Source organism: Trichosurus vulpecula, chromosome 1 (genome assembly GCF_011100635.1).
Source record: "Trichosurus vulpecula isolate mTriVul1 chromosome 1, mTriVul1.pri, whole genome shotgun sequence".
Taxonomy (NCBI): domain Eukaryota; kingdom Metazoa; phylum Chordata; class Mammalia; order Diprotodontia; family Phalangeridae; genus Trichosurus; species Trichosurus vulpecula.
The window spans coordinates 168,342,358-168,358,166 of NC_050573.1; the positions used below are offsets into that span (position 1 = coordinate 168,342,358).

At 43.7% G+C, this 15,809-nt stretch overlaps 1 protein-coding gene across 1 annotated transcript in view; it reads right to left on the reverse strand.

The window, feature by feature from the left end:
* The window catches only part of PXDC1 (PX domain containing 1), a 57,006-nt gene extending 45,364 nt beyond the window's left edge, over positions 1 to 11,642 (reverse strand). The window contains exon 1 of the mRNA XM_036768497.1: positions 8,881 to 11,642. Coding sequence (XP_036624392.1) covers positions 8,881 to 9,136 — 256 coding nt within the window. The 5' untranslated portion in view covers positions 9,137 to 11,642. The remainder of the gene's footprint in view (positions 1 to 8,880) is intronic.
* Between the last annotated feature and the right edge of the window lie 4,167 nt (positions 11,643 to 15,809).

A 15,809-nucleotide genomic window follows, 5' to 3' on the forward strand; every position in this document is an offset into this window, starting at 1 on the left:
TGTCTTAGGCTGATGCCCTGAATCTAGGGAACATATCAATGACACATAATTAGAGCTTAGTATATTTAAAACTAACCTGTAAGGGGAAAAAAGGCATATTAAGACACTACGGGATCTTCATGCAAATTAATCCAGTCATTCTGGAAAACAATTTGGAAGTATATGAGGAAAAACTCATATACTAAACTATGATAACTTACTAGGCATATATCTCAAGGAAGTCAGAAACAGAAAGAAAGTTGCAATACATAACAGAAACATTTCCAGCACTTCTTTCTGTAGAAGCAAAGAAGTGGAAATAAAGGTGGGGGATGAAAGAACATGGAATAGCAGAATAAATTGCATACAATGTAATGAATACCATGGTACATTAGGAAATGATGAATTTGAGGAATTCAGAGAAACATGAGATCTGTATGAAATGATGCCCAGAATAATAAGTGGAATGTACACAAAGACTATAGGATGAATGAAATGAAAAGAACACCAAAAGGGAACTTAGCTATTAAAAACCAGTTAAGGGTCAGAAGGGCAGGTACATAATGAAGCTTTTCCTTTGGCCTCTCTACCTTGGTTATAAGGGAGAGATCAATGGTTGGGGTTAGGGGGATAAGATAAGAAATGTATCCAGAAATAATTGTAGTATTTCTGTATTTGGTACTGTATTTTGGTACTGTACCAAACTGTATCTGGTACAGTAATGTACTGTAGCAAAAAAAAAAAAACCCAACCACTTCAAAAGCACCTATTTTGCTCAAAGGAAACTCTAAATTGGAGTAGAAATGGGTAGCCCAAACCAGCATAATTGATATGGAAGCTGTATCAGCAACCATCTATTTGAAAGGAGGGGGATGAAAAATGAAAGGATGGGAGGGAAGTTGTCTATTCTAGAGAAAATTATAACAGGCACATGGCTCATTTGCTTGGAAGTGACATTTCTGCTCAATCTAAACTGACATTGTGATTAATGCAGCCTCCAGCCAGTACAAAAAAGAATGGATGGAAGGAAGAGCTGCTTTGACTCTTTTTTGGTTTGTTTCACGGACCAGCAATATTATCGATGAAAGAGCTTGGCTAAAAGGAGTGGGTAATTGGGGGAGGGGGAAGGGGTTATGTTTTCAGTGGCACCAACTCGGAAATAAAAAAGGGGGCTCCCGGTAGGAAGTCAATGATAAATACAAAGACAAATAAAAACTGTGATTTCGGTTAGATAACTGGGCTGAATGACTGATAATGAAGAGCTGTGCTCATTGTCTCCCAGATGCTCAGGCAAGCTCCCATTAATGAACTGTCGACACTGTCAACAATGGGAAGAGGCACAATGGAAGCAGTGTATTTATTGGTGTCTTCCCAGCACAGGGACAGCTGCGGCTCCCACAGAATGCCCAGAACAAAACCAACTCCCTTCTGGCTTTAGGAGGAGAATGCAGGGATGTCGATTATTGCTGACAGCGTGCAAGCCAAGAGCCTGTAACCTACCGTCTGCCTCTCCCCATAGACTCTCAAGGGCAATTTTTATATGTACTTAACCCAGCTCCAAGATGAAATCTATTGAGAAATTATGAAATCGCTTAAGTTTTATTTGTTTTAATTGCTACCATTAGCTTCAAATCTACTAGTGCTGCTACAATTCACTTCCCACTTAGCTATCAAAGCGATCCTCCAAAAGTTCAAGCGTGTCCATGCCACACTCCTATTCAATAAATTCTAGAGGCTTCTGATCACTCACGTCCAGGACCAAATAGAAAATCCTGTTTAGCTCTTAAAGTGCTTGAAAACTTGGCCCCCTTCCCACTTATCCAGTCTTTGTACACCTAACTCATCACCTTATACTCTGATCCTGTGACACTGGTCTCTTTACTGTTCTTCCCCCAAGACAGTCCATCTCCCAGGCATGGAATGCTCTTCCTCCTCATCTCCACCTCCTGACTTCTCTCTACTGCCTCAAGTCTCACTTTCTGCAAGAAGTCTTTCCCTATCCCCCTCAAAGCTGGTGTCTTCCCTCTGATAGTATCTCCAATTTATACCATATGCATCTTATTTGTTAAGTGGTTTGCATGTTGTCTTTCTCATGAGATCGTGACCTCCTTGACGGCAGGAACTGTTTTATACCTTTGTATACCCAGCTCTTAGCAAAGTGCCCAGCACACAGAAGGTGCTTAATAAATGTTTGTTGATTTGACTTTGACTTCCATCTGCACACAAAATTATAGTCCAACAAAAATCACCTACGTGGAGATGTGTTAAATAAGAGAGTCTACAGGCAGAAACAGAGAGGGATATTCCTGACTTTAATCCTAGTTAAAGCCAAAGCCTAGCCTGAGTCACACGCATAATAATCATAACAATGGTGACCATACTAGATGGCATTTATGAGATCCTTTAAGTTATGCAGAGAACTTTACAAACACTGCATCTGATCCTCAAAACAGCTCTCTGAAGTAAGTACTACTATTATCTCTGTTTTATGAAGGTATGACTACCTATCTTGTCCTGAACATTTCAGGGCAACCTTATACAAATTTCTTAATCCAATCCCTCTTGGGCCATGAAATTTATCTGAAATTAAAATTTGTGTTTTGCTCTAATAGGTGGCCTGGAATGTTTAATATGCCAGCTTTAGTTGATCACAGATTCAGGAATGTGCTTCAGGAATTCAAAAAAGAAAAAAAATCACCACTTATTAAATGTCTGCTATGTGAAAGCTCTCTGCTAGGCTTAGGGGCTACAAAGATGGTGAGGATGGGGAAGTCATTGCCCTGCCCTCAGGGAGTTTACAATCTAATGTGGGGATCTAACTGGATATGATATGATACAAGGGAGTACGTGAAGAGAAATTTAAGCAAAGTGCTCTAAAAGAAATTGAGGGAAAGGACAGATCACTTTCAGCTGGAGAGAGCAGAGGAGAAATAAAAAATAAACTTAAGATAGGGGAAAGGCAGCACAGCAAAGATATGGAGAAAATGACAAGAGGAAGATCAGGGAGAAGAGAAAAGAAAATGAAGAAAATGGGAAGAAAGGAGAGTGGCAGCTAGTGACACTGGGGAACAATAGTTCAGACTAGGTTACTTCTCAGGATATGAACATGTTGATTCTGGAAAGGTAACCCTGGACAAAAGAAGGCATCAGACTATAAAAAGTAATGGTGTCCCTATGTCACGTGGGTGACAAGTAGTAGAGCTGCTGGTTCAGCCACAAGCAACGAACTTTTGGGGAAATATGCTATAATTTCAAGAACAGCTAGAAAAACTATAAAATCAATAGGTGGCCATAGTTAAATCGTAATAAGCCCTGAGTAGAACCATAGGCAGGCTTCTAGTAAAAGCGAAAAGTGAATCTAGTTCTCAAGTGTTTACAATCCAAGGAACAGTAGACAGAGTGACTTGGAGTCAGGAAAATCTGAGTTCAAATCCCAGCTCCAGACACTTACTGACTGGGTGACTGACCCTGGGCAAGTGAATCTGTCTGCCTCAGTTTCCTCACTTGTGAAATAGAGATGATAATAGCACCTACTTCACAAGGTTATCTGAGGATCAGATATGTGCAGTAATATATGTAAAACATCTTGCAAAATTTAAAGCGCTATGTAATATATATATATATATGTATATATATATATATATATATACCTAAAAACTAGGGGCAGGATGGGAGAGGAAGAGGAGGGCAGAAGGTAGCCTCATTGTGCTCCAGTATACCCTGTGAATACCAGAATACGCAGCTGCTCTGAGAGGTACTCCGATGTAATGGGAAGCACTCTGGAGTAAGGTGAGGCCTGGATTAAAATTCCATCTCTGATATATACTAACTATACGTCACAGACACCATAAGGACTGGTTATTTAACTTTGCTGAGTCTCAGTTTTCCTAGTCTGTTAAATGGGGCTAATAATGGCTCTACCAGGGATACTGTGAAAAATCAAATGAGATTTAGATAATGGAGATGAGTTAGGAAGGATCACGGGAATGACTGAATAAGACACCAGATCAAGACTGCACAACATACAGCCCGAAGGCCACAGGCTATGCGGGCCCGCACCAGATCAAAAAAGGGAGAAAAAGAGAACACCAAAAACTCCTCAGAAAGAGGCCGTGAGGTCAAAGGGTCTAGTGATTCTCCCCAGTGGTAACACTTTGTGCAGTTGCTCTCCCAAAGAATACAGGTTTCTGAGTCCTCTGTCAATGCTTACATCCATGGCCACCCTGGGCCCTGTGAATTTTTATGTGCCTTTGTACTCTGTGCCAGACATCATGGCATATCATGGCAGCCAAGAATAACTCCATAGAGTGTAGACAACGGGATAGACAGCATTCTCTCCCATGCTCAGCCCCAGTACTCTAGGGGACTGAATTAGACTCCACAGCCCTTTAATTATATGTAAATTTTAAAATGTGTAGAGGAGCCAAGGTGATCACACTGCTCTGAGGGTGTTCAGTCACACATCTCTAGGAGCTTACAGCCTGCTGCCAATTTCCATCTGAAACCAACCAGCATTTTTTTCCTAAAGCTTTGAAGATTTTTCATCCATACTAGAGAGCAAATATAACACAGTACAGAAATTATTTCAATAAATTTAAGCAAGTAGAACCTGATGAAAAATAGTACGGAAAACAAATATGTATTTTCATTACAACACATACATTTTTCATGTGTTATAGTTTGGCTAGACAGTCAATGTTGCACAGGACAAAGCACCCTGAATCAAAAACCTTAACTACCACTAACTAGTTTGTGACCTTAAGCACACAGCCCTAGTTTCCTTATTTGTAAAATTGGAGGCCAAGCTAGTTTCTATCAGAAGTTCCTTCAAGGGGCCGCTAGGTGGCGCAGTGAGTAGAGCACCGGCCCTGGAATCAGGTGGACCTGAGTTCAAATCCAGCCTCAGACACTTGACACACTTACTAGATGTGTGACCTTGGGCAAGTCATTTAACCCTAATTGCTCTGCCTTCCCCCCTCCAAGAAAAAAAAAAAAGAAGTTCCTTCAAGTCAAGTCTGTATCTAGACAACCCTGTTAGGCAAAAATTAAGTTATATGGAAAAGAAGTAAAATCTTTCTTTTCAACGCACAAGTTTTATTCTCTTACTCTGACGCCTTGTTTGTAGCTTTGAGGTGACCCTAGGCTCTCTGGCAGAGCACAGCTGAGGTGGGTCCTACCAAACTTGAAAAGCTGCCCAGCAATGGACTGAATGTATATATGTTGGTCAGCTAAGGATCGGCCTAGGTAAGACTGGGAGAGACTCACCACTCTCCAGATTGTTTGCTTAGTCTCTGTTGTAGCAGGAGGGGTACCTGTGTTGATGGAATAAAAGTTCTTGAAGTGCTGGATCAGAGAAAGAAAAAATCTTTTTCTGATATTTTGGTATTATTCCTCACTAATTTGAAGGATAAGATAGAGGAAAATATCTTTCCCTCTTTTGTGGGGGAGGCAAGTAGGGTTAAATGACTTTGTCCAGGGTCTCACAGCTAGTGAGGGCAGATTTGAACTCAGGTCCTTCTGACATCCACTGTGACACTTAGCTGCCCCTTCTCTTTATTTTACAAGGATCAGAATTCTTTTGGGTGCATGGCATGAACGCTTACTGATCAATTAACAAGTATTTATTAAGCATCTAATAATAATAGAAAGCATATATATAGAGAGAGGCTTTATAAATACATAGGTTATAGTTATAAAGACAATATATTTATTATCTTAAGTGATCTATATGCTGGGCGGTGTGTTGGGAGTCAGAGATACAACAAGAAAGTGCCCTCAAGATTATTCCCAAGTTGCTTTTCCTTAAGAATCCTTATGGAAAGGACTGACTGTGGACATAACATAGGCAGCAGCATCATCCGTCCCGAAGACAGCAGGGTCAAGGGCACACAAATGACAAATCTGACCCCCTTCCCACCATCTCTCTTCTATTCTGGAAAAAGGTGCCCAGCTAGCTGGTGCAGTGGATAGAATGCTGAGCCTGGAGTCAGGAGGATTCCAACTCTATATATGACCTTGAGCAGGTTACTTGGCTGTCAGTTTCTTCAGCTGTAAAATGGGGAGAATAGCACCTACTTCTCCAGGTTCGTTGTGAGGATGAAAGGAGATAATCTTCATAAAGCACCTGGCACATAGCAGGTACTATATAAATGCTGCCCATTATTATTATAAACTGAGGTTAGTGAGGCAACACAACTTGCCGGCAGAATTGTGGTAGCTAGGTGTGAGTGTGTTTATCTTTCAGCCATGGTTCTTATTCCCTGTCCTCCAGAGCTCAAAATCAGAAGTCGGGTTCAAAAGTACCATTGTCTTGGAGATTTTCCTAACAGTGATCTGCTGTCATCTGATTTCTTCTCCAACTAAAATTTCCTCACTTTGACATTAATTTGTTAAGTTTAAAAAAAGAAAATATACCTACCCAAAAAGGAAATCCAAGAAAAATTATCAAGATATAATCTGAAACTATCCCCAGAACTTTCAAATAGACAGGGCAAATCAGAGTACCAGGCTTAGTCAATCAAGGCAATTGAAGCTTGCTGGAGTGATTTCATAGTCCCTCCCAAATGATTTCATTTATCAGGATGTGTCTATACAGCCAGAGTAAATCTCTGAACTAATAATAATAATAATGATAATGATAATAATAATAATAATAGCTTTTATATAGCTCCAGGAACTTTACAAATATTACCTCCTTTGAGCCTCATCAGCCCAGGTAGGTAGGTGCTACTATTCTCCCCATTCTACAGATGAGGAAACTGAGGCAAACAGAGGTTGGATGATTTGCCCAGGGGCGGAACAGTTAGGTAAGTGTCTGCCTTGCTCTATTCACTATACCACCTGTCTGCCTCAATTATCTGGATAACTTAAACCAAACAAACAAAAACTCTCCATATCATGAAGGGAAAATTAAGACTGTCCCAAGACACTGATTTTTTGTATCAAATTCACTTTGCCTTGTCACAGTATTTATTAAGCATCTCCTGATGTGCCTGAGCCCTTCAAGTCAAACATTATTCAGAACATTCCCTTTTAAGATCATAGTATTTTCTTTCCTCTTTCCTTTTATATACCTTCTTCATTCCCTCTTTGCCTTCTTTCTGGTCTCCATTCTCTCTTTCCTTTCTTCCCTTCCTTCCATTCAAGCCTCCTCCTCCCCATTCTCTCTTCATTTTTCTCAGTTCCCTCCTCCTTTTCCTCTTCCAAGTTTCCTCCGTTTTTTTCCTTCTTTCTATCTCTCTCTTCTCTCTCCTGCCCTTTTTCCCCATCCCCCCTTCCTTCCTTCTCTTCTGCTCAGTCTCTCCTGGCTCCAATAAGCAGTGTGGGAAGAGGCACAGACTAGGTGGTTAGGAAGAAAAATAACTATTTTTCTAAAGACAAGAACAGTTCCCAGGGAGCCAGGATCATCAGTCACGGGTTCAAGAGAAGGAGGTGGCGGTAGTTAATAAAATCCACATGTTTTGACAAGGAGCTGGGGCCAGGACGTATGCTACTACACAGCACTGGGAAGAAAGTCGAAGCCAATCCTCCTCCCTCTACTCCCCACACGGCTGAATTACTAAAGGACAGCGTGGCATCTGGCATCACGAGTTTTGTCATCGATTGATCAAGAGAAGCCAAAGTCCTATGCCAATAAACCAAGCCTCTCTGGGGAATCATTCCGGTAACGCAGCAGGAGAAGAGATGACAGATTCCTACAGACAACTTTACAGTATTTGTCTTGTCCTCATTATCTCCTACGCGGAGTCTGGGCAACCGCAGAAAACAGCTCGGGGCCACCTCACCTCCATCCTTGCCAGCAGTCAATCCGCTGTTTCTGAAACAATGTACCCGTTTTCTTCAGCAAGACCCCCTCCCTCTACCTCCCTCTCCCCAATAGGGCTGGGGGGAGCGGTGGTGGTGGTGGGTAATGGGATGAAGGGGCAGAGTAAATAAAATTATTGTTTCAAAGGACAGGAATCGATGTTTGGTTCACCAAGACAAAGATGTCAGCAAGCATTTATTAAGCACCTACTATGAGCTGGACGTTGTGCTTTATTGTAGGTGTTTAATCAATGTTAGAATTGGCGGGTCCTTGTCTTTGGGGATAAGAATAGGTGCAAATGTCTTGCATTCCCCTCGCTACCTTATAACAAACAAATCTCCAACCCGTGTCACGAAGTAACCAACAAATAGAATCCATGTTACCTACCTAATCGTCATGCTGTTTCTTGGAAAAATCTCAACTTTTCCTTATTTAAACCCAAGACTTTCCTCAGTTCCCTTTCCTGACTCTGACCTTAACAATCCGTGAGACCTTTGGCAAGTCACAACCTCTGGGCCTCAGTTTCCTTATTTGAATGAAGGTTCTAGACTCTGAGGACCCATCCAGCTCTACATCCCCTAGTATAATAAGTCTATACTAGGAAACAGGCGGTTACGACGTGTGGCCAAGTTCATTTCCAAGTTCCAACTAATCAACAGTAGGTAGCCTTCATTTTTTTCTGTCCCCCACCCCCCGCCCCCCTTATCTGCATTAAGGCCAGCCCCCATGGATGTAGCTGAGTGTGAACCGGGAGTCTTCTTTTTTTTTTTTTTTAATTGGCCCCTCAGCAGGGGAGGAAGAGACGCAATATTTACGACTACAGTAACTCCCTCACCTTTCGTCTTCCCCTCTAGAGCCCTTACTTCAGGCTATGGTCAGTCAATAAGCATTTATTAAGCGCCTTCAATGTTCCAGGCACTTCATTACATTTTTCAAAATGATCTCGCAAGCTCTTCGCTTAATAATGCCCTTCATTTAATAAAAACTCCTTCCACAGCGTTTTCCCTCTTCCTTTCTCCTCCCTCCTCCCAAGTATGCCAAGTGGTCAAGCCACAGATGGGTATAGAAAGGCAGAAAGGGAGGTGTCTCCAACCAACCTTGCAGGAGCGGGGACCGTGACAGCTCGGGTCGGTCCTCGGGGAAGGAGTCTCGGAGCCGTTGGAAGAGGCGTCCCAGGTCAGAGTAGCTTCGGTGCAAGTACAGAACGTTGCGGTCGGACCACTCAGTGCGGATCTCGAAGAACTCCTCCTCGTCGCCCCGTCGGTTGATAATCAGTCTCCGGATACCATTCACCCAGCAGCCCCGCACGAACATGTTCACCAGCGACGTGCCCTCAAATACCGCTGATGCCATGCCCGCGGTGGCCGCACATGCCCCGGACGCGGGAGGGCGCCCCGTCCAGCCGCGCCCCGGGAGCAGGAGAAACAGAAGGGGATGAGGAGTGGGCTTGCTTGAGGACGCTGAGCCGCGGGCTGAGTCCCCGGCTAGGGCTCCCGAGATCCAAACAGGCAACAGCGTTTGCTTCCTTCTGCGCTCCCTCAAAGACGCTGGCTTTTAAGGAAACTTTTCATCACGGGTTGCTGTTGTCTACGTCTACGTTGCCGGGTGTTAGGGCAGCCCTTCCCCCTCTTCTCCGTTGGCAGACCGGCCCCGGCCCCCGGCCCCAGAGGAAGTGGCTTTCGGGAGGCTAGACAACTTGCAAGGTTCTGCAAACTACCCGCCCTCTTGTTTGGCCTCGCGGAAAGTCAGCCCCGGGGTGCAAGGGTCACCTCTGGCTCCTGACTCGCCTCCGCAGTTGACGCCCACTCGCCCTGGTCCCTCCAAATGCCGAGGTGGCACGATATCCGGGGCGCCGGGGTTCCCCCCAGCCCCCGCCTCCGCTTAAGTAGAGGAGTTTCCCGAGGGTAAATCCCTGGGCTCGGGGAAGCAGCCGCCGCTGTTGTCGCCTCCGCCCCTTCGCCCCGCGACTCCCGGGGAGGGACCGCCCCGCCGCCCCGCCGTCCCACCCCCGCACTCCCGGAGAGTAGAGCTGGAGCAACTGAACAAGTCCGGCCGAACTCCTCTCTCCCCCGACTGCGTGGGGGGGAGGTGGGGGCGAGGGGGGAAGCCCGTGCAAAGCCTGAGTCCCCTTGTCTGCCTCGACTCCGCGGGAAGTGCCAAACTGGGGGTGCAACGAGAACACACTCCTCCTTTTCCTTTTCCTCCTCCTCCTCCGCCTGGCTAGTGGGCTGATGCTGCTACCGCCCTCCTAGCTGATACACGCAGTGGTTAAGCTACAGCCTTCCCCTAAGACCACGTCCCTCCCGCGCCTGTCCGGTGCCTTCTCCGGGTCCCGTCCCTCCTCGCCGAGATGGTGATTGGGCCACCAAGCAAGGAAGAAGAGCCCGAGGACCGAGACACCCCCACCCTACCCCCCATGCATAGACTGCTTCTCTTTTTCTTTTTGAAATCTCGGAAGTAACCGGGCTTCGGTGGGAGGCGCGCCTGCCACCCTCCTGACTTCACAAGATATTGCAAATCTTCCTTTTTTCTTTCCCCCCTCCTTAGACCTCCGCCCCTAGGAGGGGGCTCCGGGCTCTGCCCATTCCCTTGGCTCCGGCTGGGGCAGACTGTGCGTCGTATGGGGGTGGAGTAAGGGTGGGCGGGAGCCTCGGTAGGGAGGGGAAATATATAGTTTTGTTTTTTTTTCCCCCTTTGGAAGAAAACTCTGCTGCTTCAAGTGCCAGGAATTCCTCCCGATCCTCCGGGGGAGGAGGAGTTTGGAACATATTGCAAACGCCTGCAGGGTTTGTTTTGTACTCCTTTGCTTCTCTTCTAGTCTACAGTTAAAACACCGAAAGCGCAGCACCAAACCCGAGCCTTAAACTGATAAAAGTACAGCACGAAGAAAATAAGACCCGGAGGAAAAGTGATGCCAGGTAGTTGGTATCGGCCCAGCACCCGGGACAGAGAAGATGAGAAGCGCCAAGAAAGCGAGCAGCAGCAACCTGTCACCCCTCCTGACCAGCGGGGGATGAATGGGCTGCGCGTTGTCCCTGCCCGGGTACTCGGTAATGGTGCCTCCAAGTACCTCGTGGCTTCTTTTTGTGACACATTCCGATCATGCTTTAATTCCACGGAGAAAGCCACAACCCAAATGATAACAATGTCTGGGAAGTGCACTTGGTAGAACCGAGGTAGTTTTTGCACCAAGGACAAGCTTCCTAGCAGAACAGAATTAAGATTCAGTAAATCCAAACAAACAAGTTTTTTGGCAAATCAAAATAAGACCTTTTCAAGGGCTATTACAGAAGGATAAACTGGGGGAGAGGGAAAAACAAATTGCTAAGTCTATTTTTTGAAAGCTCTCCACAGTCTCACACCAAGTTATCTTCCAACCTTAAGCACACACTGAATTGACTGCCAAGCTCACCGGCGAATTTCCCCAAACTAAGCAGTACAACTGCCTCCCAGCAGAACTAGCCTTCCCCCAGGCCTCGCATTTGCTCCCTTTCCATCTCTTCACTTTTCACAATCCTTCCAGGCTCAGCTCAAGTACCACTTCTCAATGAAGTATATCCTGATCCCTGCAGGATCAGGGTAACGGCTGTTCCTCAAATGACTTTCCTTCCTTCCTTCCTTCTTTCCTTCCTTCCTTTACTCCTTTCCTCCTTCCTTCCTTCCTTCTTTCCTTCCTTCCTTCCCTTCTCTTTCATTTCTCTTCCTTTCCTCCTTCCTTTGTTCCATCCACTTATCTATTTATTTATCTACCTGTCCTTCTCTATGCATGTATTCCCCAGCAGCCAAAAGTTCCTTGGAGGCAGGGAACTGTGTTTTTGTCTTTGCGTTCTCAGGGCGTACTTAATAAAAGTTTGATTTGAAATTCAGTTTTGGTCTTTAAGTATGTGTGTATTTTCCCAAGTGAGCTGGCTAGGAAACTGTGGGATTCAATTTAATTCAATAAGCAGTTATTGAAGCCCTATATGTGTCAAAGACTGAATTAGACTCAGGGGAGACAAGGACAAAAATGAAATGATCCCTGCCTTCAAGGAGCTTTTTACATCCTGCTTGGGAAAACAACCCATTCACAGAAAAGGGCCTGAGCATATGGGCTATGACAATAATAGCTACTTGGCCCAGTAGATAGATCCTTGGGCCTGTGATCAGAAGAACCTGAGTTCAAATGCAGCATTATACACTTACGCTGCGTAAACCCGGCAAGTCACTTAAATGCCATTTGCTTCAGTTTCCTGTAAAGTGCCTGTAGTTGTTTTTGTTCAGTCATTTCATACTCTTTGTGACTCCATTTGGGGTTTTCTTGGCAAAGATTCTGATGTAGTTTACCATTTCCTTCTCGGGCTCATTTTACAGATGAGAAGACTGTGACAAACAGGATTAACTGACTTGCCCAGGGTCACATAGCTAATATCTAGGTCAGATCTTCCCGATTCCAGGCCTAGTGCTCTATTCACTTCAAACCTAGCTACCCTCAAATATAATAAACACTATGTAAATGTTGGCTATTTTATTTATAAAAATACAGCTTATTAAGGTTTATAAAGTTTACAAACATTATTTCCTTCTTATAACAACTCTGGGAAGTAGGTGCTATTACTATCCCATTTTAGAATCGAGAAAACTGAAGTAAAGATTAAATGATTTGCCCAGGCTCACATAACTAGTAAGTAGATTTGAACTCTGGTTTTCCTGACTCCAGTTCCAGCACGCTAGTTCTGTCCCTTTTTTTTTTAACTATGTAAAAGAGGTCATTTTCTGCCTCATTTCTTACCTACCGTTAATCTCTGAATGGGCTTTGCCTCAGTCAAACTGAGACTTGTTAAAGACCTTAGATTAAAAAAGCCTGGGACTCCTACTGCATCCAGGGTCATCTCCAATCATTCTGATCTATGTCTTGCCACTGGACCCAGATGGCTCTGGAGGAGAAAGTGGGGCTGTTGACTTTGCACAGCCCTCCCTCACTTAAATCCAACTCACTTGCATGTCACGGCATCATCTCCCTGATGTCCTGGTCCTCTTCAAGAACAAAGGATAAACAGTAGCAACAACCTCTGTCCCTCACCTAGCTGACACAGTTGATGAACCTGAAACAGAGACTGGAAAGGAAAAACTAATGGGGTTGGAAGAGAATCAGGAGACGAGTAATAATGAAGAAAATTGTCCAAACTGAAAACTTGCACAGCTCTGAGTCACAGTAACTTGTATTTATTCCTTCTTTCCCACTTCTTCCCTCCCCACAAAGCTCTTTGCTGAAAGCAATTGGAAGATAATTCCAAGTGATTACTTAATGATTTGGCATTTGGTCCCAGAAACACCATGGTACCCACTTAACACACTTTACAGCTTGGTGCTTTAGGAAAATGTGGGCAGAAGGAGGAAGAGATGGCAGGAATGAAGCATTCATAGTAACAAAAATGGATAATGGATATCACCAAAGTCCTGAAATACAGAGGTCAAGAAGGAGTTCTGAGGTTTGACTCCATATAAATATATAACCTAGCTTCTTTCAGTCAATCAGTCAATATGTGCCAGGCACAGTGCTAAGTGTTAAAGATACAAAAAGGGGCAAAAGACAGCCTCTGCCCTCAAAGAGCTTACAGTCTAATGGGGGAGAAAGCAAGCAAGTAAATATGTACAAACAAGCTAATATATACGTATGTATACATATATTTAATGTAAGAAAATCCTTCCTTTTTTATTTCCCACCTCCCTTATTACTAAGTATTTGAGGGAGGAGGCAGATCTTCAGTTGGCAGCATGCCCTATAAAAGCCCCAGGATTGTTGACTTTAAAATTGAAAAAGTACTTACAGATCTGCTGGCGCAAACACCTAATTGTACAGCTGAGGGAACTGAGGCCCAGAGAGGTGAAACAATTTTTTCAAGGTCTCACCATCAATACTTGTGGTTACTTGGAGAAATATCGTACTTGTCTCCTCATTGAGAAAAGAGTTTTCTCCTCTTTTGTAACCTCTTCTTGTGGGCTTAATCTATAATTAGCATTTGATAAATGTATATGAATCAATGAAGCTCATAATGCAGTTTAAATTGACAAATATTCATTATGCAGGAAGCACCATGCTAGCCGCTTAATGTGAAAAATAAAAAATGAAGTAATTCCTGGCTCCAAGTAGTTTACTTTTTAACTTGTACAAATGGATGAATTCCAGGACATTTGAGGCCAAATGGGTCCACTGGGGGAGGATGGAGTGGGAGATGAGAAAAGGCTTCTTGGTGTGATACCATGTGAACTGACTTGAAGAAAACATAAAAGGGCAGCTAGGTGGCACAGAGGATAGATTGCTGGACTTGGAATCTGGAGTCTGAAAGACTCATCTTCGTGAGTTCAAATCTAGCCTCAGACACTTACTAGCTATGTGACCCTGGGCAAGTCACTCAACCCTGTTTGCCTCATTTTCCTCATCTGTAAAATGAGCTGGAGAAGAAAGTGGCCACCTACTCCAGTATCTTTGCCAAGAAAACCTCAAAAGGGGTCACCAAGAGTCAGACACAATGACAAGGAAGAGAGCATTGCATTTTTAAGCTGTCACATTCTAATTCTTTTGTACCAAAGCTTGTTATTCTGCCTTCAAATATGTACAAATCAAGACCTATGATTCTTTTCCCCCTAAATCCACTCCCTTTTCCTCTAATCTTCTCTGTTTTTTCTGAGGGCATCTGGTCATCCAGGTTTGCAAACTAAGAGACATTTTGTATGACTTCACTTTCTTAAAAGTCATTTAAAATTTCTTCATGAAGCATTTCAGGGATTAAGGTGTTAAAAGTGCAGTTGTGGTGGCTCCATTGTCACTGAAGATGAAGACAGATTGTTTTAGAAATCTTGACACTTTAAGTGCAGCTAGGTGGTGCAGTGAGTAGAACACCAGCCCTGAGTCAGGAGGACCTGAGTTCAAATCTGACCTCAGACACTTGACATACCTACTAGCTGTGTGACCTTGGGTGAGTCACTTAATCCCAATTGCCCTGCCAAAAAACCAAAAAAAAAAAAAAAACCAAAACCCAAAACAATAGGGTTGAACAATCTCAAAGGTCCTTTCTAACTCTAAATTCTGGGTCCCCAGTAAAGTAACTGAATTTAAAAATAATTTAAAAAAAAAGAAATATTGACATTTGTTTCACCTGATGGTCAACCTGACATGGTTATGGAGGTTCTGGGAGGTAGCAAGGGCACCTTTGTTTGGGACTTTGACAATCCTTGTGAAACAGTTGAAGATGTCTCCTGCGCTTTTCAACCCAATCATGCAAGGGACCTTAGAGTTCAAGGCCTACCAGAGAAATGGTGTCACGTGGCCAGAGGTCACACAGCAAGTAAGTGTTTGAGATGGAATTTAAACCAAGCTCTTCCTGACTCCAAGTCTGCTACTACACCATGTTACTGTTGTTCTGTCTTTTCAGTTGTATCCAACTGTTCATGAAATCATTTGGAGTTTTCTTGGCAAAGAGACTGGAGTGGTTTACCATTTCCTTCTCTAGCTCATTTTCAAAGTAAGCTGACTAAATGGTTTTCTGAGTTCTTTGGGCCTCCTTACTGTAGCAAGTACTTTCTGTTGGTGAAATTTCTGGAAAACTACAATAAGTCTAATAGCACACTTCCTAACACATAACAAATGCTGACAAAACAAATAAATAAATAAACTAATAAATGCTGACTAAATGGTTTTTCATTCATTCAATATCTTTGCCTCTTTCCATGTGTAACTTTGTGGTGCCAACATTTTGTTTGAATAGGACAGATTGAAGCTGTCACCTTAATAGTCCCCCATTCATTCACATGGTCAGTGGTTCCCATTCCTTTTCTGAATTTTCACAAACTCCTCCACCTGGCATTTAAGAGCTCCAACCTACCTTTCCAGCTTTATTTCATATGTCTCCCTGATACACTCCCTATTACAGGGAGGTCTAGCTAATTTAGCAAACTGAACCCTCCAATCTTCTGCTTCTAAGCTTGAAGCATATTCCTTTCTTCAGCCTTTCAGTATCCCTATCCTTCCAAAGCTGAAGTACCTGCT